The sequence below is a fragment of the Typha angustifolia genome, chromosome 7 (assembly GCF_048772165.1).
Source record: "Typha angustifolia cultivar Huaian chromosome 7, ASM4877216v1, whole genome shotgun sequence".
NCBI classification, from domain to species: Eukaryota; Viridiplantae; Streptophyta; class Magnoliopsida; order Poales; family Typhaceae; genus Typha; species Typha angustifolia.
Window position 1 is genome coordinate 12,832,819 of NC_133245.1, and position 26,812 is coordinate 12,859,630.

The window sequence follows — 26,812 nt, forward strand, 5'->3', positions numbered from 1 at the left end:
AATTACCGGATGTGGATCCTATGTGGGCCGGATGTGGATCCGGTAGATGGATTGTATCGAGATCAGAAGGGCTTATTAACAAATACCGGATTCGTATGGATCCGACATAAATAGACCCGTTTCGTTTTCTAAACCCCTACTCTCCCTCTCTCCCTCCCTCCTAAAAAACCCGTTCTTCCCTTATCCATTGCCCCCACTCCACTCCTCTCCTCTCTTCCGACTCTGAGAGGGAGAAACCAATGGCGTTTCCGTTGACCTCCAGCCACCATTTCTCCCGCGTTTCCCCTCCTTTCTCTCCGAAACCCCGGTCGTTCCCCGTCTTCTTTGCTGTCTCAGCGGCCGAGAGGAAAGGCCGGAGGAAGAAGCAGCCCAAAGTCGAAGAACCATCGACTTCTTCTTCTTCTTCTCCTTCGATTGTTTCGGTGTCGACGGTAGAGCGAGGACTGCGTTTCACCTTCATGGAGGAGCTGATGGACAGGGCAAGGAGCCGCGACGCTGCCGGTGTGGCTGACGTCATATACGACATGGTTGCCGCTGGGCTAAACCCTGGTCCCCGCTCCTTTCATGGGCTCGTCGTCTCCCAGACCCTCTCTGGCGACGAGGAGGGCGCGGTACACACTCTTGGCGATGCAAAAATGTGATCCTATCTTTTTACCTAGATATTTGCATTTCAGTTGTTCGGTGGTGTTGTTGTTATGAATGCTGTTTCTTTTCTTTTCTTTTTTCTGAATTTTCCTAGTTATGATTCAATAAATTTATTATTGAGCGGGTTTATTGAAATAAAAACAGCCTTCTTCCGACAATGTGGTGTTGGGTAGAGAACCAGTCAAATGAGAAGGATCCAGAAGAAATCAGGCAATTGAGAGAACTTTTGTAAGAGTGATATAGGCTAACTGACGAGTAGAATGTCCATCTTCTAAGTTGCACTTTAGGGTCATGCTACCAAGAGCAATCCTTTAGAATATCCTCTAGAGTCTAGACATTGGAACAATCTGGATGATCTAGAAAGATGAGAATCTTTTATTTAGAGATATGTCTACAGAAAAATTCCTTTAACTGGATGATAACTTTTCAAACTATAATTAAGATTATTGTAAAGGTTGTGCGGAGACTAGTATGTGATGAATATGACAAGTTAAGTGGGATTTTGAGGTAGTTACTTTAGATGGTAACATAGATTAGGAGGAGTTAATGGTTTTTTTTTTCAGGTGGGTGCTTTGGGATTGGTCTGTAGATGGCCAAGTAGTAAAAAGAAAATTGAACTTTTGATGGCTTAGATGGCCTAACAGGGAAACAGATAGGAGAACTTGTGTCTATACCTCATTACAGGGCCTTTATTCCCCATCTATTTCCCTTGCTTCTTTCTATCTCCTTATAGTTCTATTTAGTTATTTTGTTTTCTATATTATAATCTTGTTTTTAATGTTAATGGTATTTGGCAAGAATGTGGAGTGGGACATGTATCTATGTTTTGAAGGGCTAAAATGAGAACCAATTATAAGTTTTGTACGAATGCGTAAATTACTTGTGCCTGAGGAAAATGGTGAAGCGATATGCCTACGTAATGATAGAGGGATGAGAAAGGAAAACAGAAGATGATAGAATTGATTAACTTAATTTAACTTCTGCATCCCATCCATTCTTTTCACCTCTTTCTTTTGAGCAGCTACTTAGAGGAAGCTGATCTTCTAGACTCTTGGTTGCATCTTTGTATTTTAAATGTGAAAGTAGTATATATTGGTGCTGAATGACTACTCTGCATATTGCAGATGCAGTCTCTGAGAAGGGAATTAAGTGCAGGCCTACGCCCTCTACATGAAACCTTTGTTGCTTTGATTCGTTTGTTTGGCTCCCGAGGTCATGCAACCAGGGGGATGGAAATTCTTGCAGCTATGGAAAAATTAAAATTTGACATCCGCAAGGCTTGGTTGATTCTTGTTGGTACAGAACTTCTATATACTAGTACATTGTGACAGATTCTGTTCTGCAATAGTTCAGTAAGAAATATGTTTCTCTTTAAATGCAGAGGAGCTAATCAGAAACCGTTATCTGGATGATGCTAATACTGTATTCTTGAAAGGATCTAAAGGAGGATTAAGAGCCACTGATGAACTTTATGATCTTCTGATTGAAGAAGACTGTAAATCTGGGGACCATTCTAATGCTCTGACCATTGCATATGAGATGGAGGCTGCAGGAAGAATGGCTACCACATTTCATTTTAATTGCCTTCTTAGTGTACAGGTGACATTTATTAGTTCATTTTCTTGGTTTTAATACTACATAATGTAAAAATTTGTCTTCCATTTGATTGGCTTTAGTTCATGGGTAGCTATGCTTGTTGGCATGTGGTGATCATGGTTCTATATCTGGGAATGCCAACACTGTCGAGCATTCTCATGCTCCATATTATGCCATACCATCTGATTGTCAATAGGCATGCTACCTTGTTGAGGCAAGTAAATCTATGCTGCTTCAATGCTGCTTGGAAATTGACAATTTGAGTAGTAAACCTAGACATGCGCTCTTATGGCAATGTGTATCACATTGATTCACCAACTTGATACTGATATTAACATGCTTTTGTTTGTCTTGAAATTTTTTTTTGAGTGGTAAAACCTGCTCCTTTTCTTACTCGCAATTGTTCATTTCTGTTGGAGATCACACTTAGCATGCAATTATTTGTCTTGTAGGCTTAGTATTTATTTTTTAAACTATAAATCAAGTTTCATGTGTGTTGATGTTATTTGATTGTTGAAAGCATATGACTGGTTATGAAAGAACTCATCTTCCAGTTCTCTATGATACCTTTGTGTACGAGCTCATGCTTTCATTTATTTGCACGGAGCCTATTCCTTTTAATATTTCAGAATGGCCCAAAAAGTATTTCAAAAACATCCAAAAAACTACTAGTCCTCAAGTTGCAACATAGTGATACTATGGAGGCCTCATGTAAGGAGTCTTTTTGTGTATGGCTCCTTTTCTTTTGTAAAACATGTAAAAGATGATGCTCATTATGACATTATCACAAAATATGTAAAAGGAGGTTCTCAGTAATTAGGGAGCAATGTTGAAGTAAAAGTGAAGTGTGAAACATCTTAAGTTGCACTGCTGAAGAAAAAGTGAAGTGTAAACATACTAGTTGTTCCTTTGAGGTTATTGATCTCTCTCACTTTTTGTTGTTCTTTTCTATTGATTTCCTTTTGTCCTAGAGGCAGACTCAAACTAATTGATAAAATATTTTCTTTAAGAGTTCAAGTACTCTCAAAAGGGAGTAATTAAGAAGCGTTCTATGAAGAAAATCAATGAATACTTGACTGCATGTTAATTACGTTACTTTGGCTGTTCTCTTTTAATGTTCTTCAATGTTATGATTGAAGATATGCCACCAAACAATGCTTAGTTCTCAGAGCCCAGAGGTACCTTTGAAAAATTCTCGACTTCATACAGTTGCCACTTTTCAATTTTGCAAAAGGGAAGGGGTTATGTGAAATAAAACTTTCATGATCTCTCCATTACTAACTATTTGAGATATTGAGAACTTTTCTAATAACTTAGTCTCATTTTGCTAATACTGGTAAGATAGTTTTTTTGACATATCGCTAAAATGTAAGGGCCTAATGCAGAAAAACTCATTAAATTATGTAATTGATGTGCTGTGATGTTTTTGCTTCTGATATAATGCTTGAAGTCTATAGTTGCAGGCACTTGCAGCACCCTCTATGCTCATGGTATCAATTTCATTCCTTTTTGTTACTATTAGCTATTGTTATAATTTTTTTCCTCATTTGAAGAGTATATTTTTGTTGCCATGAAATCATGTTGTTTGCACGCTTATTCTTGTGCATAGCTCCTGCCAATCTCTTTCTATCTTGGTATCTCTGGCAGGCTACTTGTGGAATACCAGAAATTGCTTTTGCGACATTTGAAAATATGGAATATGGAGGAGAAGGTATAGATGTTGTTCCAATCTGTGTAATAGAAATCTAATTGATGCTTTTGGTGTTATATCCTTTACTGAATAAGTATTATCATATGGAAGTCTGTTCTTGAGATTGAAGCAGAAAAACAGAAAAACCAAAACTCTCCACCTCATATTGTTCCATGCTCATGATCAATGTTCAATATAATTACATCTATTTATTTTCACAAGCATCAGCATTATCAACTATCTTTCTTTCCGATTACCTGTTGTTATTACATCTTGAGGTTTTCATGCTTCCAATCTTAGTAATCTAGACTCAATTTTTTTCCCCATTGAAAGGAAACACTGAGAATGTCCACCATAAGACAGTGTTCTGTGCATTTTCCTTTCTTAATTTTGGTGCAATACATCATCGACACTGCTGACCTTATTCCCAATTCTCTTTTATCAACACTTAATCAGGTCTCATGCATTGCATGTATGTTAGGATCTAGTCCTGTAGATGCCCTATAGTTTATGTGCCTGAGACCTTTTGTTATGTTGTACTGAAAACGAATGAAAAATAATTTCTTTCCACCTTGTTGTAATGATGATTGTAACAGATTATTCCTTGATGGATCAACAAGGTTAGAAAAGAGTCAATATTGTAAACACACTTCATTTTCGAATGACTAGATTGCACTGAGATAGCATGCAGAAATCACATAGCGACAAATATTAAAGTACTGCTATCATTTTATAATTTTTATCACAATAATTTTGGCAGTTTTGTCTATTCTCTTTCTTTTATGGCTGCAGGTGGAAAAGTTGTCAAAGAAATTTAATATTGGATAAATTATAATGAAATAGAAAAAACATGTAAAATAATTTTTGCAATAACTTTCAGTTGATTGTTCAGGTTAATTTCACATAAGGTATCTGATTTATGTTGACTATTAATATATATAAACATTCTAGGAAGTGAGAAATGAGATGAAATTGCAATAATATGTTTCTACATAATTAGTAATTTAGTATTTGCACATTTTCATGAAATTTAACAAGTGAGATGTGATAGGCCATGTATGATTCTTTATAGGTCGACCTGTTTCATAGTTTTTCTTTCAGAAGGTGAAGGTTTTAACACAAAGGCCTTGTTTTTCACTTTGAGATCAATGATGGTTGTGCCGAAGGCACATGCTATGTCGATCACTGGTTGACACATCGGTACACCACTACGTGTTAGTGGCACGCATTGATATATCATTAACATACTTTTAATAAAAAAATATTATATTTAGAGATATTTTTGAGTCTTTGACACGTCAATCCTTGGTTTTTTGTATAAGTATATTTATCAAAATCTACATTAGAATTTTTTATCCTAGGATTTGTTTTTGTAAATGACCTCTATTGTTAAAGATATAGCAATAGTAAAAAGAAGTTTTTTTTCAACACATAATATGATTGAATACATTCATTAATTAATAATAGTTCAAAAAAAATAATAATATCTAGTTGAATGTAAAATAATATGAAGGTTTAAAAACTTTATTTGTTGGCACAAGAATAACATAAGTATGTTCTATCAAATACCGTTGACAATTTTTAAAATTTATCCACTAATAGTATTGCTTGGTGTAACGTTTAAATATTCCTCATACAAATGTGGATTTTGATGAACTCGAGCTAACATGAGACGTTTAAACTCTTGATCTGAATCTTCTTAGTATTCCATCTGAGTATACCTACGTCTGTTGCACTTCCTTAGCCGTTTGAGTCCCTCATGTGTGCTCTGTGGCCCATCTTTCTACATTTGTCACTTTAGGCTCTTCAGCAATAAATCTATAAGGTCAAGGAGGATCTCCCTCCTTATCAAGCAATGAGTTCTCTTGATTCTTAGCAATCTCAATTATATAATTCTCCTTATATTGAGAAAAACTAGCGGTTAAGGGGTCAATATCTCTCTCATATCTCTCCCGATCTTTAGTTATGTGCTCTAGACATAGTCTTATATTATAGTGGACTCATTCAAATTTCTCCAGTCATGCATATGAAAGATGATTTTTGATTTTGGTATGAATTAGTGCAAAAATTGACCAATTACGCTCACATCTACTAGATGAGGTCATGTGAGAGGACGCGAACAACAAGCTTCTCCACTTGATATTTAATGTTTGTCACATGATAAAAAAAAAAGAGCTCTATAGAATATTTTAGGTTTACCATTCTAATGGATCCGTTTCGGATCAATGAAATTCATTTCGGACCTCACCAAATTTGTGCCTATCTGCTCGAGTCGGCATGCACAATGTGGCTCGACATGGAGGTGTGCCTATGGCACACTCCATGCCAAATGCCGTGTCACCATTGGCACAGCAAGTGACGGTTGGCATGGCCTTTTTGCTTGAGATACTTATAGTTGTACTTGTGGGACGTTTCTGGAGGAGCCAACATGGCTTAATTGTCCTCCACTTAAAGGAAAGTAAGAAGATGAAAATTGAAAAGTATATTGGAAACGTCAAAGCTCAAGGAGTTAGATGTCGTTTCACCATTGGCACGGCAAGTGCCAGTCAGCATAGCCTTTTTGCTTGAGATACCTATGGACTATAGTTATACTTGAGGAATGTTTTTGGAGGAGCCAACATGGCTTAATTGTCCTCCACTTAAAAGGAAAGTACGATGATGAAAAATAAAAAGTATGTTGGAAATGTCGAGGCTCAAGGAGTATCGGTTGAAAATCATAATCTGGATGAAGACCCAAAAAAACATGGTGGTTTCAGATCATTTGGTTCTGAAACTTCATATCTTTGTATGTACAAGAGTTGATTTTACTTCACTTAATTTCAATGGTTAGATCAACTGTCAATTGCTACTCTTTCTAAACTTCAGACCTTGGTATGATAAAAAGTGTATTTATTCTTGTGTTTGCTTGAACAATTTTCATTATTGTGCTTTCCTTATTCTTTTAGGGGACTTGATTTCTTGTATATTTTTCTATTGGGTTGAATGTATAGAATCTTTATTTCATCTTCCTTTTTTGCTTGCCCATTTATTTACTTTCAGTTCTGGTCTTAGGTCGAGTCTCTTGCTGCAAAGCATTATAAAAGACGCAAAAAAGACCACAACTCTTTGTTTTGATACATGGACAAAGACATCATTTGCTAAATTCTATGCATGCAGTTGCTTGTGATATTCAAGAAATATCCTCTAGCTTACAGGTAGATACACATCTTCTGCAGATTTCATGAAACCTGATACGGAGACATATAATTGGGTTATACAAGCATATACTAGAGCCGAGTCGTATGACAGGTAATACTGTTAGTTTTGTTCTCCTCTTGTTTGTTTTGCATCAAGTTTTGTTCCATAGACTTATAGTGCTGGTAAAATCCTACACTCAAAGCAATCGCTACAATATACTGTAAGTAGTTGATTGTTTCAAACTATTAATCAATTGCTGCATTGTTATTAAGATGGCAATTTTCAGCTGTGTGGTGATACTTCTCTCCTAAGTCCTATACATAATATTTAAAATCCTTCTTTTCTATTGCTTGCAAAAAGAATTTTGGGCTTATGCTTTTAGTCTTAAACCAAGCTTGAACTATGTTGAGTTTTTCAATATATTCACTTGGATTAGGTTGTGCTCCATTTAGAATGACTTGCTGTACTTCTTGGGAGTGCTGAAAATTTTGAAGTACTTGTATATGGTCAAAATATACTTAGTGAGGATCTAAGTGCTTGAAATGTGATTACTGTGCAGCACAATCCTGTGCTAGCGGGTTGGTAGCAGTTGGGGGTTGGCAGCAAAAATGGGAAAGTTTGTCGAATTAGTATCAGGAATAAGATGGGTTAAAGGGCTTGGATTAAAGTATGTAAGCCTCCACTCATGACCCAGCAACTTTCTTAGGTTAATTTAAGATGCAGGTTGTGCAAAGGATTAGGCTTTTCTGACTGATTCAGGCTTTTTATTAGGATACCATCATTCTCTCTACTGTCCTATATCTGTTAGCTCTTCTGCTTTGTCGCAACTCCCCTCCCTCCATCAATTCGTATTGGCCCTCTTTTCTCCAATCTTTCCTCTATCTGAGATGTACTAAGCGGTTTGGGCCATAATGCCATCATATCTTGTACTGACAAGAGATGACTATGCATCCATTGGCACATCTCATTTTAACGATCATGACACATCATCATGGCATGATCTTTAAAACATTAGCATTTATTTTCATATGTAGCTAAAGTAGTTTCTTTCTCTTGTTGCACTGAGGCAGGTAAATTAATGTTTCCTCGGGTTCATGATAAGTTAAGACACAGCATGGATTGCTATACCAAAGTATACTTCCTAAACGTGGCAACTAGCATGGCTCTGCAGTCCCTCGTGCCAAGTAGGCATGACTGCAGTAAGATGTACACATCTAACTAGCACAGGTTGGCCAATAATTATCATGGTCTACACCTTTATTAGTGAGTTAGTCCACACTGGTTTGTTGTGGGAGAAAGAGGTTGATTCTCTCTTTTGAGCAATGGGGAACAGTGAACTCCACTTGTAACCTGCTCTACCAACTCACAAGCTTAGCATGGCTCACAACTAATTCTCTGGCAATTTAGACTGCTTTTCCTTAATCTCTTGCTTTCTTTCCACAATCATCTACCTTTGATAGCTCTCTTGAGCCTCAACCGAAGTCCTTGCTTCCTCTCTCACTCACCAGATCTCGGCCTCCATTTCCTACACGTTTACTGCTTCCTTCCATGCTATGCACCTCTGTTTGTTGCTGTAGGCGGCTTAATTGCTGACCTCCTTTTGATGCACCACAAGCTTCTCTGCCCCATCTCGAGCTCTGCCACCACCTGTGATGACCGCAGTGAGGATAACTAATGCCGACAGCTAGGGCAGCAAGCCCAAAGCAAAAGAAGCTGAAGAGTACATAAGATTAAAAAAAGAGGCAGCTGAGGGATTAGATAGCTTAAGTGCGAGAGGCAGATGGTGAGGCTGATGCTTTTGTCAGCACAATAATTCGTACTTGATGTTAGTGCTAATTACCATAGCCAGATGTAAATGAAAATGATAAAATGAAAGGGACAATACATATATATGTTTATGTGTTTCTGTGTGAATAGATATTGTACAGCTACAAATTATTTAACACTTTCTAACCATTTAATGCATGCCATGATCCATAAAAACTAATACTAAGGTGGAGAGACAAAGTCCTTGCACTTATCACCTAGGTATGAGTATTTGCGAATCCCGAGGCACATTCAATGGCAACAGCATTATAGCATTGTGCAAACTTCAAAGTTTTAGTGTGAAGTTTGTAGACTAGCCAATGTATATGTACTTGACCAATCAATAATTTAACTTTCATTTGTGAGTTCTGATAAAGAGAGCAAATCTTATATTAAGGAACTGAATCACCACAGAATTCTCTGTTAAGTTCTCTATGTTTTTTGTTATATCCGTGATGTTATATCCAATGATTTCTTTCTTTCTTTATTCTTCACCCACTTTGCTGAATGATATCTCTTGATACCACTCAATCACTCATGAGATATTGTGCTCTATCTCTGATCCATCAAAACATTAAGCACCAAATCTATAGCAATTGTTAACAAGATTTCTTCGATTTACTCATCTTTAATCCTAATGCATGTAGCTCACAAGTTCCTACTATTCCGCTATTGACTTTGTTAATTTCTTCGTTTGATCCATAGAATACAGGATGTGGCAGAATTACTTGGGATGATGGTTGAAGATCATAAACGCTTGCAACCTAATGTTAAGACTTACGCGTAAGTACATTCCTTGTGTTTTTGCTAATTTTATTTGAAAATGGTGATGAATCAATGACCTTGCAGATAGCTTTGCTGTATGTGTGGCATTAAGTGGAGACTGAAATTAAACATTAGAAAAGACAATCCTCCTTTTCATGTCTGTCTCTGCACACTACACCTCAGTTGTTTCAAATTTACCCCAATTTCTATGGATGCCATATTGCTCCTCTTTTTGAGGCATTTGTGGTTTTCCTACTAATGGCTGAATATTTATTTTAAATGAAATTTCTTTTACTGTTTGGTTTCGTTACTAGGTTGGTACGGGAAGATTTACAAAATATGAAAATATGTTCATGAAGTATGGTCACTTTATAGTTCATACACTAGCCTGATTGTATCTCATGGATAACTGCTGCATTTTGGACTAGTATCTCAGTAGAGACTTATAATACATGTACTCTGAAATATAAAAATAAAGATCAAATCTTTTTGTAGTGTCAATCTCTCTTTTAACATATCTTCTGGTTTCAACTGGCATATTTACTTTTCAGATTGTAGGTATCAAATTTGTCCTCTTTGTCTATTATTCAAGATGTCTTTATGAGTGATTTAGTACTGTGTTTTTAGATAATGATTTTTTCTTTTGATCTTCAACTTCTGGTCAGGTTGTTAGTGGAATGTTTTACAAAATATTGTGTCATTAAGGAAGCTATCCGTCATTTTCGAGCCCTTAGGAATATTCCTGGAGGGACAAAAGTTCTATATAATGAAGGGAACTTTGGCGATCCACTTTCTCTTTATCTTCGAGCTTTATGCCGTGAAGGTATTGTTATTAACCATATGTCTAATTAAATTTGCCAAAGAATTATGAGAAAATGGATTATGAAATATTCTCAAGCAACATATTCCATACATTTAGTACTCCTATGAGTTTATCATGGATAAGAAGTATTAACTATATAGAATGATGGCCTTATGCTCATGTTTGAATGATTTATTTAGATGGAAGTCTTGCAATGTTCCTTGCATTTTTATGGTCATTGATTAATGAATATCTTCTTGTCCATTAGAAACATCCTACTTGCACTTTGTTATTTTTCATTATACTTTTAAGTCATCCTTCTAAAGCATCTTTGTCAAAATATAGTTATTATGATTTTGTGACTTTGCTTGTTTTGAAAGTAGTAGGAGTATTTCATGTTCCGTTGTGGAAACTGTTGAGGGAAGCAATTACTAAGTTCTCTCACATATAAACCTAGAAAAATAAAATTTATAGCCATATTTAATGGTCAATTTCAATTGTCTGGCAGTATTCGAACAAATTCAAGCCAATCAAATTGATATGAAGGTAGCTACTAACTAGTGCCTTTGGAGGCATCTCATCATTCAACATTCAAAACATGGATGGTTGCGTCGATCCAGTCTGGCACAGTAGCGTGTCGGTCAATATGTCATGTGGAGCCTTTTTTTTTTCTATTTTTATCATTCATTATCAAATCAATTGATCAATTGACTATTTATAATATTTAGATAAAATTGATGATGATAAGACTAAAATTGATAATGAGATAATAATGATGACGTGACTCAGTTCGGTGATAGTAATGAGGGAGATGAGATATGCATCTCTGTTATACAATCTTCTTAGAGAGATATTATTTTTATAGAAAACTTGAGTCTTTATAGGTAGCAGGACATTAAGAGATGTGCACCTATAGAAATTTTCATCATTATTACAATTATATCAATCACACTCATAAGAACCACAACACTCTTATTATACTTTATATCTATAATCTGCATTGTTTATGGTGTTCCTATTTGGTGTTGGTCATTTCCATATATGTTCATTATTTATATTATATCATAAGAAAATTATAAAATTCTTATTTGGATGAATACTATGTGAGACGTTAGAACGAGCAATACGATTAGTGGATAAGTTTTGAAGAATATCGATAGTATTTAATCCAATATTTTCGTATTATTTTTGTGCCGGTAAATAAAATTTTTGGTCCTCCTTATCATTTTACGTTCAACTAGATATTAGCTTTAATTATTGAACTATTGTCAATTAATATTATGTATTCAATTTTATTATGGAGTGTTCAATCATTAATATTAGTTTTAATGAATGTATTTAATCATATTATGTGTTGAATAATAATTATATTTAACTATTGCTTTTTTGTAATAAAATAGATCATTTATAAAAATAATTTAAAGATAAAACACTATAATGTAGATTTTAATACATATATTTAAACTAAAAATTAAAGATTGATATACTGAAGATTCAAAAATATCTCTAAATATCTTAAAAAGTTTATTAAAAATATTATAAATGCGTGTTAGTGGCATGTAAAGTGTGTCGATAGTTGCACTGCCATCGTTGATTCAAAATAGCAATAATTAGGAGAAACTTGATTGTTGGACTATTATTTGCAGAACAAAAATCTTTTAGTAGATTTCCCCCTCCTTTTGTAGTCTACTTCGTTCCACAATGAATCTGAAGTCCTATGAGTGGATAGGGGTAAAAGTTTATTTATATTTGATTGGTACTGAACACTGCAAAAGGAAGAATGCTACAATAGTGAAATCATTTTCAATTTGCCCCAAAATGGTCTAGTAAATAGTAAATGGAGGCATTTGCTCAAAAAACATTTTAGTTTTCAAAATACGAAAAATAGGCCATTGTGCACATCTCATGTGTAAATTGTGCATATTTTATTATAAAAAGATGTGTATTTAGCATAAAAAATAAACATATTCAGTTTCAAGAGTCCAATTTTATAATAATCAAAACCTAAGGATTTTTTATTCTACAAATAGCCCATAGTAGGTGAGATCCTAAAGGGACTCAACACTATGAAAGCTATAATGCACAAATGCAAAGACAAATTGTAGGTTATCAGGCAATATAGATGGCAAAAGTGGTATTAATTGGTATTTTGGCATTCCCTGCTGGTTGATTTTTTTCTAAATCAGAAAAATAGTTTGTTCGACATATTTCCTGCTCTATTTATCATACAAGAATTTCCAGTGATAATTTTGGGCTTTTTGTTTCTGTGATTCCGTCAATTCCTGAATTTTTTTTCTATATAAATCAGGAGATAACTTTTTGTCACATGTAAGCAATTATTTGGGCAATTTATTTGATTAATCTTTCTAAAAGATTGTATCTTCAGCTCCTAAATATATGTAATTCACTTCAGGTTCCTGTGGAATAACTGTAACCATGCCGGTTTTTAAAACCTTTTCCTTGTTTATGTTTTAACTGCAATATTGTACTTAAGGAAACTGAGTGCAGTCTGCAGTGTTGTTCTTTTCCACGTAATGTTCATTACATTTGTTGTAGTTCTTATCCTCTAACGTTAATGGTTCTTCTGTTTTTGTGAATTTTGTACTTCCCTGAATGGATATTTTTTTCTAATCAGGAAGAGCTGTTGAGTTGCTTGAAGCTTTGGAAGCAATGGCTGAAGATAATCAATGTATTGCACCAAGAGCCATGATCTTTAGCAGAAAATATCGTACATTAGTGAGTTCATGGATAGAACCCTTACAAGAGGAAGCTGATGTTGGTTTCGAAATAGATTATGTTGCAAGGTATGCCTATTAAGTATTAACTTGGACTAATTATCTCTTGGAGGTTGAATTTCTGCTTATTTTGTTGATTTGTTCATTGCTGCCTTTTAGCTATCACTTTTATGAACTATGCATATTTCTACAGTTCTACTTCTATGCTCCTGGATGATCTATGGTTATGTTTGTGGTTTTTTTTTTTCCCTAATATCTATGTTCCAATGGCTGTCTGGAATAGATAAAAGTTTGAAGTCCCGTTCATTTTATTAGAATTTCATTATTGTTCTGTTTGGCCATTGTGTTTTGAATTTTTGATGCTTAAGACTGCACTAATGCTGAACCCTTTATTAGATAAAAAACTTAATCACCCTTGAGTTTCTGTGTTGACTAGCAGAATATAAATAATTCTCCTGTGTATCTTTTCATCCTTTTTTAAAGAATTTCCTTATCTTTTCTCTGGGACTCTGGAACATGCATATGTTAGATATCCTGTCTTTTGTCCAACAAGCATGTCAGACTTAATAGATCATCTACAAATGTCGCTTCCATGAGTTATGGACAGAGAGGTACTATTTCAGCAATGGTGTGTTATTGGACTTAAAGGTAGCCAGACAGCCGTGATTAGAGGTGGTTGAATGGCCGGGATATCCTGATCAAAGAGCTGAGGATCATTCAGTGAATGTTGTGAGCTGTTTTGGAGAAACAGTGATAGAGGTATAAATCTAGTTATTACTAAGTATTTCGGCCTATAGGGAAGTCAATTTTAGCACCTAACATAACAGTTTCTAAAAGTGAAATCTTCCCATCTTAAGAATGTCTTTCATCTTAAGAAGAGCTGTTTTGGGATATATAGTTATGCAACAATTTAGACAAGGCCGACTGCCTAACCACTTATGCTAGTATGATACAGAATGTAATAATGCTACTAGGTGGAAGATATAGAAGTGTGGTATATGTAAAATATGAAATAGTCCTTGTCTCGCATTGTTCTCTTCTCATAATTGCTAACTCACTAATTCCTCTAAAAGTTTAAACTGTTCAATAAGGAAACAACAAAATATATCACGTCTTTTAACACGCCCCCTAACATGTGGCCCATAGCCCACCACACCATTAGAATAGAAACTTGAAAATAAGGAATAGACAGACTGACAAGTTTTGAATAATATCTAGAAAAAACGGTTTTAATACTTTGTTAGATAACCGGTTGACCCAAAAACTGAAGCTGTTAAAAAATAGTTGTTTTTATTTTTTATATTCTTACACTTCCCTTACTTCTAAGCTTAGGATATTTTAAAAGACCCAAGAGGTGGACTTGACTTAAATGAGTGGAGGTTTTTGCATTTAATTGAGAAGGCAAGTTTGGTGGGACTTGAACTCAGAAACTCTTCCTCGTGTTAACTCACTATGCTCTAAAAGCTTATACTGTTAGGTAACGAATAAACAATGCATATCATGCCTTTACGAATAATTATTGCAAAAGCACAATTTCGCCGAAAGGGAGATTTTTCCAACCTTGTCTATATGTCATTCATGTAAATCTTTTGAAACAAATGAATACTATTGAATGTTATCCTGGTTATATTCCACCTATTGTCCCGAACACTAGAAAATTACTTCTTATTGAGAATGCTAAGCTAAGATATTGATGGGTATTTGTCTATTTGAAGCTCTTATCTGTCATGGGTGCCCAAAATATTTCACTCTTATTACTTATCCTTCTCATGTGATTAGTGTTTCATAATACACTACTACCCTATGCTAGCTCTCTAGTTTTTCAATCTGCCTTGCCTTTTGAAGATAGATATACATCAAATTATCAATGGATCTGCTTTTAACATTGAATGTCTTATTTAAGCTTCAATGGTTCAACCTTCACACTTTATTTTTCCATCTTCAATTGTTTCATTATTTTCTTCGTGTTTTTTTTAGTCTTGGACTGACATATATTATTCAACTCTGTTTATGCCATTGATTTCCTGCTTTCAATATGTTAAATTGGAATATTTTATTATTATTTTCTTTGCCTTTTTATGGATGTCCTTTTCTAAATCTTCCTCCCATTGGGTTTCATTGTATACCAACATCATTTCTAGTAGTCTAGGACATTTTCTTCATGTGTACTGGCTGGGGATGGTGACTGATGCAATTATATGGTGGTCCAGTTCACAGCCATATCACTGAAGTTAGCAGGACTTACAAACAAGTTTTGGTTGCTCAGTAAAATCAAAGATACATACGAAACTAAGAAGTAAAAGAAGCACTTCAGCCCTAGTCAAGAGGGGACAGGAGAACTTTTCAGTTTGTTTGGTGTAGGTTCTCCTGAGTGGAGGACAACAATAAGTATCCAACTGGGGTAGTGGGCCAGTGACTGGACTTCCTAGCCAATCCAAAGTCAATATCTAGCAAAACATTCCTTAAAGAACCTGCATGTTAGTCAAGATATTTTTATGACCATTAGCGCAGTGGTGCAGTGAAAGAATGATCTCATGATAAATCTATTAAATCTACTATAATATTGTTACGTTCAGTCCTTCCTCCTCTAACAATCTTTTGCTCACACTGGTATATTTTTACATAAGTGCCCATTATATAGGTATATAGCAGAAGGAGGTCTTACAGGAGAACGTAAGAGGTGGGTGCCACATAGGGGGAAAACCCCTTTGGATCCAGATGCTATTGGGTTTGCTTATTCAAATCCAATAGAAACTTCTTTCAAACAGCGCTGTTTAGAGGAATGGAAGATCTACCATCGGAAACTCCTGAAAACTTTGCGGAATGAAGGGCCTGCAATTTTAGGTGATGTCTCAGAAACTGATGTCCTTAGAGTGGAGGAGAGATTGCGAAAAATTATTAAAGGGCCGGACCAGAATGCCTTGAAACCAAAGGCTGCTAGTAAAATGATAGTCTCGGAGTTGAAAGAAGAGCTTGATGCACAAGGCTTGCCTACAGATGGAACCAGACAAGTACTCTACCAACGAGTACAAAAAGCAAGAAGAATAAACCGTTCACGTGGTCGACCACTTTGGGTTCCTCCAGTGGAAGAGGAAGAAGAAGAGGTATACATTGACTGTAAATCTGTATGCTCCTGATTTCTGAGTGCAAATCTATATACATTTTCTGCAAATCTGTATGCTTCTAGTACTCCTTTTTTATTGTTGTCTTAGCTTTCTTAATTAGTACGACTCCTATATGTAGCAATATTTGCAGGTTTGTTGGTCAGATCTAGATAAAATGTTTCCTTTACTATTCTCTTCCTAGGTTGACGAAGAGTTAGATGAACTAGTATCAAGAATTAAGCTAGAAGATGGAAATACAGAGTTCTGGAAACGGCGTTTTCTGGGTGAAAGCTTGTATGAAGTCCATGAAGAGGATATTGACACAGAAGATCCAGATCTTCCTGATATGCTGGATGATGTTGATTCTGTGGAAGATGCGGCAAAAGAAGCAGAAGAAGATGAGGTAGATGAGGAGGAGGAAGTTGTCGAACAAACAGAAAGTCAAAGTGGTGATATTAATAAGGAAAAAGAAGTTGAGAGAGCCAAGCCTCTTCAAATGATTGGAGTTCAACTATTGAAAGATTCGGAAGAAACAGCTACTTCTTCACGAAAATCGCGAAGAAAGGCGTCCCGAGCATCTGTTGAGGTCTGTACTTACACAGTCAAAGTTTATTGAGTTGCATCTTAGTGATTTAACTTTTATACCTGATGTCCTAACATAATTTTTGTCTATCATGACTATATTTTCTATGGAAGACTTTTTGTACTCCTGACATTTTTGTTTTCTCATGTAATCTATGATCAGTTTTCTTTGTGATGAATGACTTTTTGTGAAGGAAAAGGTTATTGCAATACTCATAAAATTGTTATATGACAATGCAGAGGCAGAGAAATTTCATCTGATTTTCTTCTCAAATTTAATAGCAAGTAGCGGATTACTACTGATTTCTAGTACTTGGTTATATTTTTGGTTACATCTGTTGTAGGTAAAAAGCTTTTCTGCTGATATGGTCTCCATGTGGCAAGCCTACTACCTTGTAGACTGATTGCTTCAATCCTTCAAGCATGCATGTATGTGCATGCATTATATCAATCTGTTCACATCAATGATGGCCCTGCCAGTGCAATACCAGCATGTGGCACGAGGGGTGCCACACGGTATCCTTTCTTCTTGTGCAGAGAGTGTCATCGCTGTCGCTGTCACGTACCTCTCCACAGCAGAGAGTGTCTTTGCGAAACCGTCGTCTTTTCATCATCGTGCCTCCATCGTTTACGTGCCCTAAGTGAGAACGAAGAAGACGATGGCAAGGTTGTAATTAAAAGGATCTGTAAACGGATCTAATAGCGGATGCCAACGTCTTCTTCATTGTCACCTAATGCATGCAAAAGATGGAGAGGCACGACGACAAGCATGACGACGAGGGTGACGGTGATGGCATGGTAGGAGTCTCCCTCTCCCTCTCTTGCATGGGGCTGGCCATGGCCATCATTGGTTCACATATCTATTAGTTATGTAAAATGATATATGTATGCCTATCAGTCTATATATCACTAATGGAAGGACACATGGAGAAGGAAAAAAAACCAATAAATATACATGTTATTTTAAATCATGAGAAGAATATTTCGCAGATACAAGTCATCTGTTGTATTCTTATACCCAATTTTATTACCTTTAAGAAACTATTTGGCTTAGAAAATTCTGTTAGAATTTGGAAAAGCAAAATTTGCTTGGTCTAACTTTTACTTTATTATGTCTACTTTTACAGGATAATGTACTTTGAAAAATGGAATTTGATGTAGTAATTGATACTATAAAAGATAATAGTCTGCCCAATTGATCAGCTTTTCTTATTGAAGAAAGAAATTTTAAGTTCGCCTATGAAAACAAGTCTGAAGCCATCATCGGTAGTGGAATAAAGAAGATTTTCAGAATACGTGAACTCCACTTAACTAGAACAACAGATACACAAAATGGGAAGTTCATTTCGGCTCCAGAACGAAAAGAAGGATCCATCACAGTTGTTATTTGACCTAGTTAGCATGGGAAATGGCAAAAATAATAGACTAGTAGTCTTTGATTTCTTCGAAAAATGAGATTCTGCCTTGGACCACCAGAGAATTGTTTAGTGTGCTGAACAGTAGCAATCGCTTTGCTAAATCTGTCACCTTAATGTATAGCACATTGTGATTGATTCAACATATCTGACTGCATGCATTGCATAATTTATAGTCCTTGTGAATAATTATGTTAAAAGCTTGATTTTGCTTTTCTTGACCACTGAATGCATAAACAGCTGAAGGAATGGGTATTATGTATTGGAACTATTGGTGAGTTTTTAGTTAGCTACTTTTGATGGTTAGTATCTCGCGGACAATCTCCAATATATTGCGTCCGTTTACTTGTTTCTACCAATTTGGTGTTTGTCAGAAGAAACTTTTTGTTTCAACTTTTTTTTCTTGTAATCTGCTAGTATATTTTTCATACACTTATTTAAAGTCAATAGGGAGGCTAAGCTCTCATGTTGATGCATAGATATTTGAAAGAATGTTGTTTGTGTAGGATGATGCTAATGAAGATTGGTTTCCGGAGGATGTACATGATGCATTTAAAGTCATGAGGGAGAGAAAGGTTTTTGATGTATCAGATATGTTTACAATTGCGGATGCATGGGGTTGGACCTGGGAGAGTGACTTGCAAAACAGAATGCCTCGCAGATGGTCACAAGAATGGGAAGTTGAGTTGGCAATCAAAATCATGCAGAAGGTATGTTCTTTTATCAGTGTTTGGTTGGAGAAAATTGACCTTTGCTACTTATTTCTTGCCTATCTTGATTAATAACAAAAAAAATTTTAATTGCATATCCATGGATGTCTTGGTAAAGTAATTTCCTTTACTGGATACACTATATGGTGTCAAGTTGCCAACTTCTTAACTAAAGTTATTTGGCATTATGTAGGTTCCATGATGACAAGCCAAGTTTTATAGTTTCTATTTTTCCTGGGTTTATAAAGAAGCTGATTAGGCATACATTTTGCAAATAGAGATCTATTAATATATGATTACTGATTCATTCTCTTAGTACTGTTTTGATGACATGTTCGAAACAGGATATTCTTGATTTATCACCACTAACTCTTTTTGTGCCGAATTAACATTCACCAGTCCTGTATGGAGTCAAACTCTGACAACAGTTGGCAGAAGGAAAGTGGATTTTTGCCATCATTTTCATGCCCAATGAAGAAACTGCATATAGTGCATGGAATACATGAAGCTGTTGGTTACATACTTACATGGACATTAGTAAATATGTAAATGTAAAATATGCCAATTTGATATTGGGATGGATAGTTGAAATAGTTTCTCAAAATATTTGTATAAGGCTGTGAGCAATCTGAGATATACATCAAGATATGAAAATTGAATCGATTGATGTAACACAAGAAACCTAATAACCATAGATTCTTTTTTCTTGGCAGACATATTAATAAAGAAACAAAATTAAACTAATATTTAGATCTGCTAGTGATATAGATGATAATTATGGGGTTATGACATGTAAGGAATTTTAACTACATAGTTAAGAGGCTATTTCAATGATTTGAATCTGCAACCTTAGTGTTCAGGTAGCAACAAGGTTCCTAGTTTCGGCTCATCCCTTGAAATGAGTCTATTAATTGGTTTTGAGGCATCTATTGTATCAGTCAATATTTGATCTGGATCAAGCAAGTTTTGGCCAAAACGAACCAAAACCAAAAGAGAAAAGGAGAAAGAGAGGGGGGGGAGAGAGAGAGAGAGAGCTTGTCAGGGAGAGAGCGGAAAAAAGTAGAAGGAAAAAATGCACACCCGAGGTCATCGAAGGTCGACGGAATCGAATCTACGTCAAAGTTCACCGTATGTTGATAGAGGTTGAATCTGTACTGAGAAGCATCAATTTGCTTAGAGCATCTCCAAGGTAGGGCTCTATATTTGGAGCCCAAAGGCTCTAAATATAGAGCCAAGAGCCTGGTGCACTCTAATGCACTAGGCTCTATATTTGTTACTTAATAAATATAAAAAATATATATTTATATTATATATTTTAAGTCACTTACTAGGTCCTCTTAATGTTATTATTTTTTAATAAAAATATATGGTTAGAAAACTCTTATCAAGATTTTTAAAATAAGACTAATATTCAAGAGTTTTAGAAGTAATTTTAAATTACTACTTTAGTTAAATGTATCGAAATTACATTACACAAAATAAACATTAAAATAAGCATTTCATGTTATTATGAAAAGTATCAAAATTATATTATACAAAATAAGCAGAAATTAACATTAAATAATAGAAACAATAAGTATTTAATAGTTTGGTAAGTCATCTCCATAGCCATCTCCTCTTCCTTCATGTTTGATAGTCTGGTATTTCATGTTTGATGTATTTTAATATTTTAGTGTTTACATTGAAAAATAATTTGGAGTCATTATCTGAATAATTTTAGGACACTCCAATTTTAAATAATAAATAATAAAAAAATATCTATTATATATTTTAAAAAATAAAAAATTTAAAATAACTCAAAAATAATTTAATACTACTCATTTTAAGGTCTCGTTGAGAGGTACTATTTTTGTTAAAAACTTATTAGTAAAATTAATTATATACTCAGTTTAATTAACTAGATTATCTAATAAATGATATAGACGAAATTAAAATTTTTGGATTAAACTTTTATATGGCCAAATTGGAATTTTAAAAAGATAAATATCTCTTTGGAATTGGCTCTAAACAACTGGAGCCCCATTGGAGCACAATCGGGCTTCAAATTTGGTAATTTGGAGCCCGATTGGAGTTGCTCTTAGGAGAGGGAGAGAGAGGGAGTAGGAGAAGGAGAAGGAGAGGGATAGAGATGGTGAGAGGCACTATGTGAGAAAGGGAGAGTGAGGGAGGAGGGGGTGGGGGAATGAGATAATGATAGGGTTTTGAGTGGTGCTTTTTTTTTTTTAGTTGAAGTGAGTGAGAGATTAGAGACGACGGAGAGATAGGAAGAAGGGGATGTGAGAGAGTGGGAAAGAGGGAAAGAAAGATATTTTATTTTGGTGAGAGCACGAGGTAGAGGTGAGTGGGAGAGAGCGAGAGAGATTTTATAGTTTTTAGACTTCATAAGCGAGTAAATTCATATTTTTGTATCTTTATATTATTTTATAAAATTTTAAATTTTTTTCGTATTTTAAAATACAGGCCGATACAGACGGTCGATGTGGTTAATATGTATTGTTTTTTTCAAGTGATCGATTTCAATCCTGATTCCGATACTTGGAACCTTGAATAGCAAGTCTTGGTTGCTATATTATAAATCCTAACACATAATTATGAAGTCCTTAAGTTTTAGGTTCTTACAGTTAAAACATTGTAAATCAACTAGCACCACCAAGACATCTCCAATTTTAACTAAAAGGTGACAACACAAGCATAGTTTTGACCAAATGCTTTGATCCACATTTTTTTTTTCTGCAGAAGATATTCAGAATAACACTATTAGGATCCATGGAATAAAATAGATTGTTTGTGTTAATACTCATTCTTAATATAATCAATTCATGCTTTTGTGTTTCTATAACATTTAAATATGAAGAGGATTATATCAACTTGTGGAATATATCCATACATTTATTCAAGTTGTCAGGGCTGATCGTTAAAGATTTATAATTGCCTCATTGTAGTTGATCTGTAAAAGAAATTACTTTTCTTAATTACTAGTCCTGGATTCAGCAGAAAGCTTTTCTAGTCTAGATGTTTCACCATGCTTTTCTGCAAATGAAAGTTTCTGATTTTGTAGTTACAGTATTTGAACAGCAGTACTTGGTCAACTTTCAGGTTGTAGAACTAGGTGGAACTCCAACAATTGGAGATTGTGCCATGGTACTGCGTGCTGCTATAAGAGCTCCTCTTCCGTCCGCTTTTCTTACAATATTGCAGGCAACACATAGCCTTGGTTATGTTTTCGGAAGGTAAACTGAAATTTCTTGTTTCTTGGTGGGCTAGGGTGACATTTAATATGGTGAATCTTGCTAGATGCTTTTGGATGCAATTGAGTTTAAAGGATTGTCGCGCCAGCTTGGCATGCCTCTGCATGTTGTGGCACGCATTGATATGCCTCTAATATATTTTTAGGGTTTTTATACATGTTTTTTGTTTGAATATACATATTAAAACTTACATTAGAGTCTTTATGCTTAAATAATATTGTAAATAGCATTTTATTAAGGATAAAGCAATATTCAAGTAGAAATATGAGTTAACACATAATATGATTGAATACGTTCATGAATTGATTATAGTTTAATAATTAAAACGAAAAGTTAGTTGAACTTAGTTTATTCTAACATGTTCCTATATCAATTTTGACCTAATTTGTTGACAATGACATATTGGTTTTTGTTTTTTGAAATTTGGGAAATAGGGGGAAATATAATCATGCTAGAATTTTAGCTAAATTATAAAATTTTTGTTCAAATCAACTCATATAGAGTTAATCGAATATATTTCTATATCAATTTTGACCCAATTTCAATAAATTTAGCATATTAAATTTTAGATTTTTCTACAATTTGGGGGGAAATTTTGGGGCAATCAGATTTTCTCTTTGATTCCTACATTTTAAAAATATTTCTTATAGATCTAGCCTCAAAATATTAGATTTATATAGAAAGACCCTTTTCAAATTATCGATCTAGCAGAATTGAGCTATATCTATCATTTGTGTATCCCAAATTAGTTTTTAAAGTACTAAAAAAGAAAAAGAAAAAAGAATCTGCTGATCAACATAGGTTAGCACAAAGCCATGCTAGTTCGACACTGGTTGGCAAACCCTGGCATGGAGTTGCGCCATTGGCACAATCTCTGCCAGGTCTTGATACTCCATTAGCACGGAAATTGCGGATCAGCACAAGGCATGCAGACAGATATAGCCATCCTTGATTTAAATAAGTGAAAAATCATCATATTCATTGTTTTAGTTCCATCCCTTTTAGACATGGGCGTCAAGTTATTTGTTTGATGGTAATTCCTTTTCTTTTTCTCTTCTTTTTGTTCTTTCAATTCTGTTGTATTTTGGGTAAAGAACCTAGAGAAGTTTCTGTCCTACTTGTCATGATGGCTCTATGAAGATTGATAGATGACAATTTATTGAATTGAAAGTGTTTCTTAGCATCAGTTGAACCCTTGTAATATAGTATACAATCTTACTATCTTTTTATTTTTTTAAATGTGCCTCAGATAAGAACTACGCACAACATAATTTGAATGTGTGAAAATCACAATACTTTGTGAATTTGCTGCTGAAAGATCCTGCTCTTTGTCCCCCTCCTTTCTATTTCTACTTACTATTCTTTGGAATATAGATATCTATAATTGCAACCCATTTGTGGTAACTTCTTTGTTTGTTGTATATAACATTAAGATTAATTCACAAGAACTGTTGTGCTTCATGTCATGACCAAATATAAGACAATATCTTCCAGAATATTCTGTAAGTAACCAGAATTATTGTTGTTGTTTAGTGCACAGAAATACCGCTACTTACCTTCTCTTGATGTATCTTTTTCCCAAGACTTAGCACATCACTAGAGGGTTTAAGTCAGTTCTTACCCAATTTCTAATTCTTCCATAAAGCCTTCTCTAATTTGATATATGCTCTTGTAAAACCCATAATGTAGGGAAAAAGATTTAGATGTTGACAGTTGAGTAAATGATTATGAATACTTTGGTTACACTGACTTTTGCACAGGCATGAATTAGTATATTTCTTCATAGTTGTATATCAATTGTGTGTTTCCTACTTTTTCCAGAATTTGTTGTGTAATCATGTCCTTATTCATATTTATATTTACATCTTGTTTCCAGACTCTAAGTCCATCTTTTAAATGCACTAGATAAACCATTTAGTTCTAGTGCATATTCTCACAAACATCCGACGGCTGTATTTGTATGCCCATGATTCCATGTAGAAGACACATTTCAGCACTTTAATCATTGTACCACAATAATAATAATTTGTCCATTAGATTTTCAAAACATAATGAGCTTAATAAGTAATTATAGTGAGGAATAGTCATATTAGTGTGAGAATTGATAACCTAAAGTGATTATGACAACTTCAGAATAACTACATCTTGACTGCTTTAGAGAGTTTTAACATTTCCTTGATATTTTAGCTGATCGTTTACTGAGTTTTCTGCTTTATTAATGTAGCTTATTTAGCCACTTAGTTTGGTCATCAGATAATGAGTAGTCCTGCAGCTTTACCATAGCAATAACCTTGACCCAACTGTTTGGCCCAGAGCATGAACATTTCTAATTCTGGGAGATGGTTATGCATGATATTGTCATCACTGCTTTTATGCGGCTTGAGATTATATTGATAAGACAATGGAACAACCTTGGTTACCATATAAAGAGATGCGAATCAAAGTATATTGTAACAACTATATGGATGATATATTGGCATTAAGATTAAGCATAATATGTGCTCTTTATGTTTTATCAGGTGCTAAGCTATAACGTGTTATACATGGTTTTGGCAGCAGTTTTAACACTACATCATTGTCGTCGTAGTTTTATTTTCTCAATAAATGACATACTTTCTAGCGTCATGTTCATGATATGATTTCCATGACTAAATATCCTTCTTCGTTCTTGTATACGATGGATTCAGCCCATTATATGATGAAGTCATCCTGCTGTGCCTCGATCTTGGAGAAGTTGATGCAGCCATTGCAATAGTTGCAGATATGGAGACCACAGGAATCAAGGTTCCAGACCAGACTCTAGACAAGGTGCTTTCCACTAGACAAAGTGTTGATTCTATGACAGAGGAGTTACCTATCCAGGAGTAGTTCTTGTGGAATTCTTTGCAGGCCTTCTTAAATGAGATCAGAGCATGTCTGTTCTCTTGACCTGAAGATCAAGTACAGTCGCGTCATTTTGGTAGCTTAGATAGAAACTGAGGGACTGACTTGATTAGAATGAAATGATTGTTCCATGTGTAGTCATGTGTATAAACGGACCACAACTTTTTCTTCTTTTTTCTTCAGTTTAGATGATGACTTCTTTTTTTCTTTCCCTCTTTTTGTTTTTCGAATGACAACGCACACTGTTTTTCTTTCTGGGATCAAGATAAGATATTTTCTTTTTTCATAAAGTAAGATAATGTCTTGTTGTTTATGAATCTGGATAATATTGTCACAATCCGAAATGAAATCATTATTGGTTGTATCACAATAGATTAGAGATATACGGAGCCTTAACTGTAATTATTTAACTCGTAAAACTTCAATTTTATTTGATAACTCCGTTTCAAAAAGTTTAAAAGACATAAATATAGTTAAATTATACAATCAAATATTGCTAAAGTAATATTTAGCTTTTTAATTTGAAAGATAATACTGTTACAAAGTGTAAAGTTCAAAATCCTAAGGAGAGGTACCAACAACACTCAAGGGCTCCTCACCTACCCACTACATAAAGCCAACGACGCAAAGTTTCTCGTAAAACCACAAATGCCCAAAATTTAGATATCTTCAATCTATTTTATTAAACTCAAATTAAAATTGTAGGGTGAGAGGCGGCTTGTTTAGTAATGGTAGTTTACTCCGATAGCGCTCTGACGATTTAACCCCAACAACAAGACTTTGGTGGTGGAAGAAAAAAAAGAAAGATAAGAGAGAGAAGGAAGAGAATGAGAAGAAAATTCTTGATGCAAGGAGGGTTTTGTTAGGCTTTACAGCTAGGGCATCATGGAAAATCCGGCAATTGCCCCTGACCTGAGTAGGGGAAGGAAAGAAGAGAAGAGAAGGAAAGGAGGAGAAGGGTGAGGCACATGCCTTGCATAGTTGCATGGGACAGCCCTCCCTCTCTCTCTCTCTCTCTCTCTCTCTCTCTCTCTTTTGAATATTACAAATATTATTTATACGATTCTTTGACTTAAACAGTTTAAGATTTACAGCTTTTTGCCTGTTCTTGAGGGCATAGACATAGTTCCATAATAAGCTATGTTTTTATTTTGAGATAGCATTATATGCTTTGGTTTTACATAATGGAAAGGAAGTTTTGTTAGTCAGCCTTTCAGAGGCAGAAAAGCATAACGGTTTGAAAGACTGCAGTATATGTCATCTGTTATTGATTATATACTATGCGTCAATAAGCACAACTTTTAACTATTACATACGTTTCCTCTGGAAAGAGAAAATTGGCATAAACCCACTTGGTACAAAGTATTTGATATCTAATAAGTTTGCATCACAACTGATGATCTTGACCCTTTTTTTTCATTTTTGGTAAGCATGTGAATAGCATAATGTTTTATATTTTTAATCATTAAAGGATGATTGAAAAAGTCTTCCCAACTTTCCATTGCATAAATATTTAACAGCATACTAGGCATTCAATTTTGCAGTATATCCGGCTCTAAACTTTCCATTAGATTTTGAAAGTTATTAATCCAAAATAAACATTGTGTATGATGGTTACAAGAGGAGCCAGACTCCCGTACTGTCCAACCCTTTT

The 26,812-nt window shown here is 34.8% G+C and overlaps 1 protein-coding gene across 2 annotated transcripts; it reads left to right on the forward strand.

Annotated features, from left to right (window-relative positions):
* Positions 1–148: 148 nt before the first annotated feature.
* On the forward strand, positions 149–25,437 carry LOC140762860 (uncharacterized). 2 transcript variants are annotated; one of them, XM_073100831.1, is made up of 13 exons: positions 149–611; positions 1,770–1,941; positions 2,027–2,244; positions 3,889–3,952; positions 7,147–7,219; positions 9,620–9,697; positions 10,345–10,502; positions 13,117–13,285; positions 15,858–16,320; positions 16,523–16,906; positions 18,824–19,027; positions 22,124–22,257; positions 24,963–25,437. In XM_073100831.1, exons 1-13 carry the CDS (start codon positions 240–242, stop codon positions 25,141–25,143), a joined length of 2,670 nt encoding a protein of 889 aa, XP_072956932.1. In that variant the 5' UTR covers positions 149–239; the 3' UTR covers positions 25,144–25,437. The 2 variants fall into 2 exon arrangements, with proteins under 2 accessions (XP_072956932.1, XP_072956933.1); XM_073100832.1 differs by having other exon boundaries at positions 499–637.
* The last annotated feature ends 1,375 nt before the right edge of the window (positions 25,438–26,812 follow it).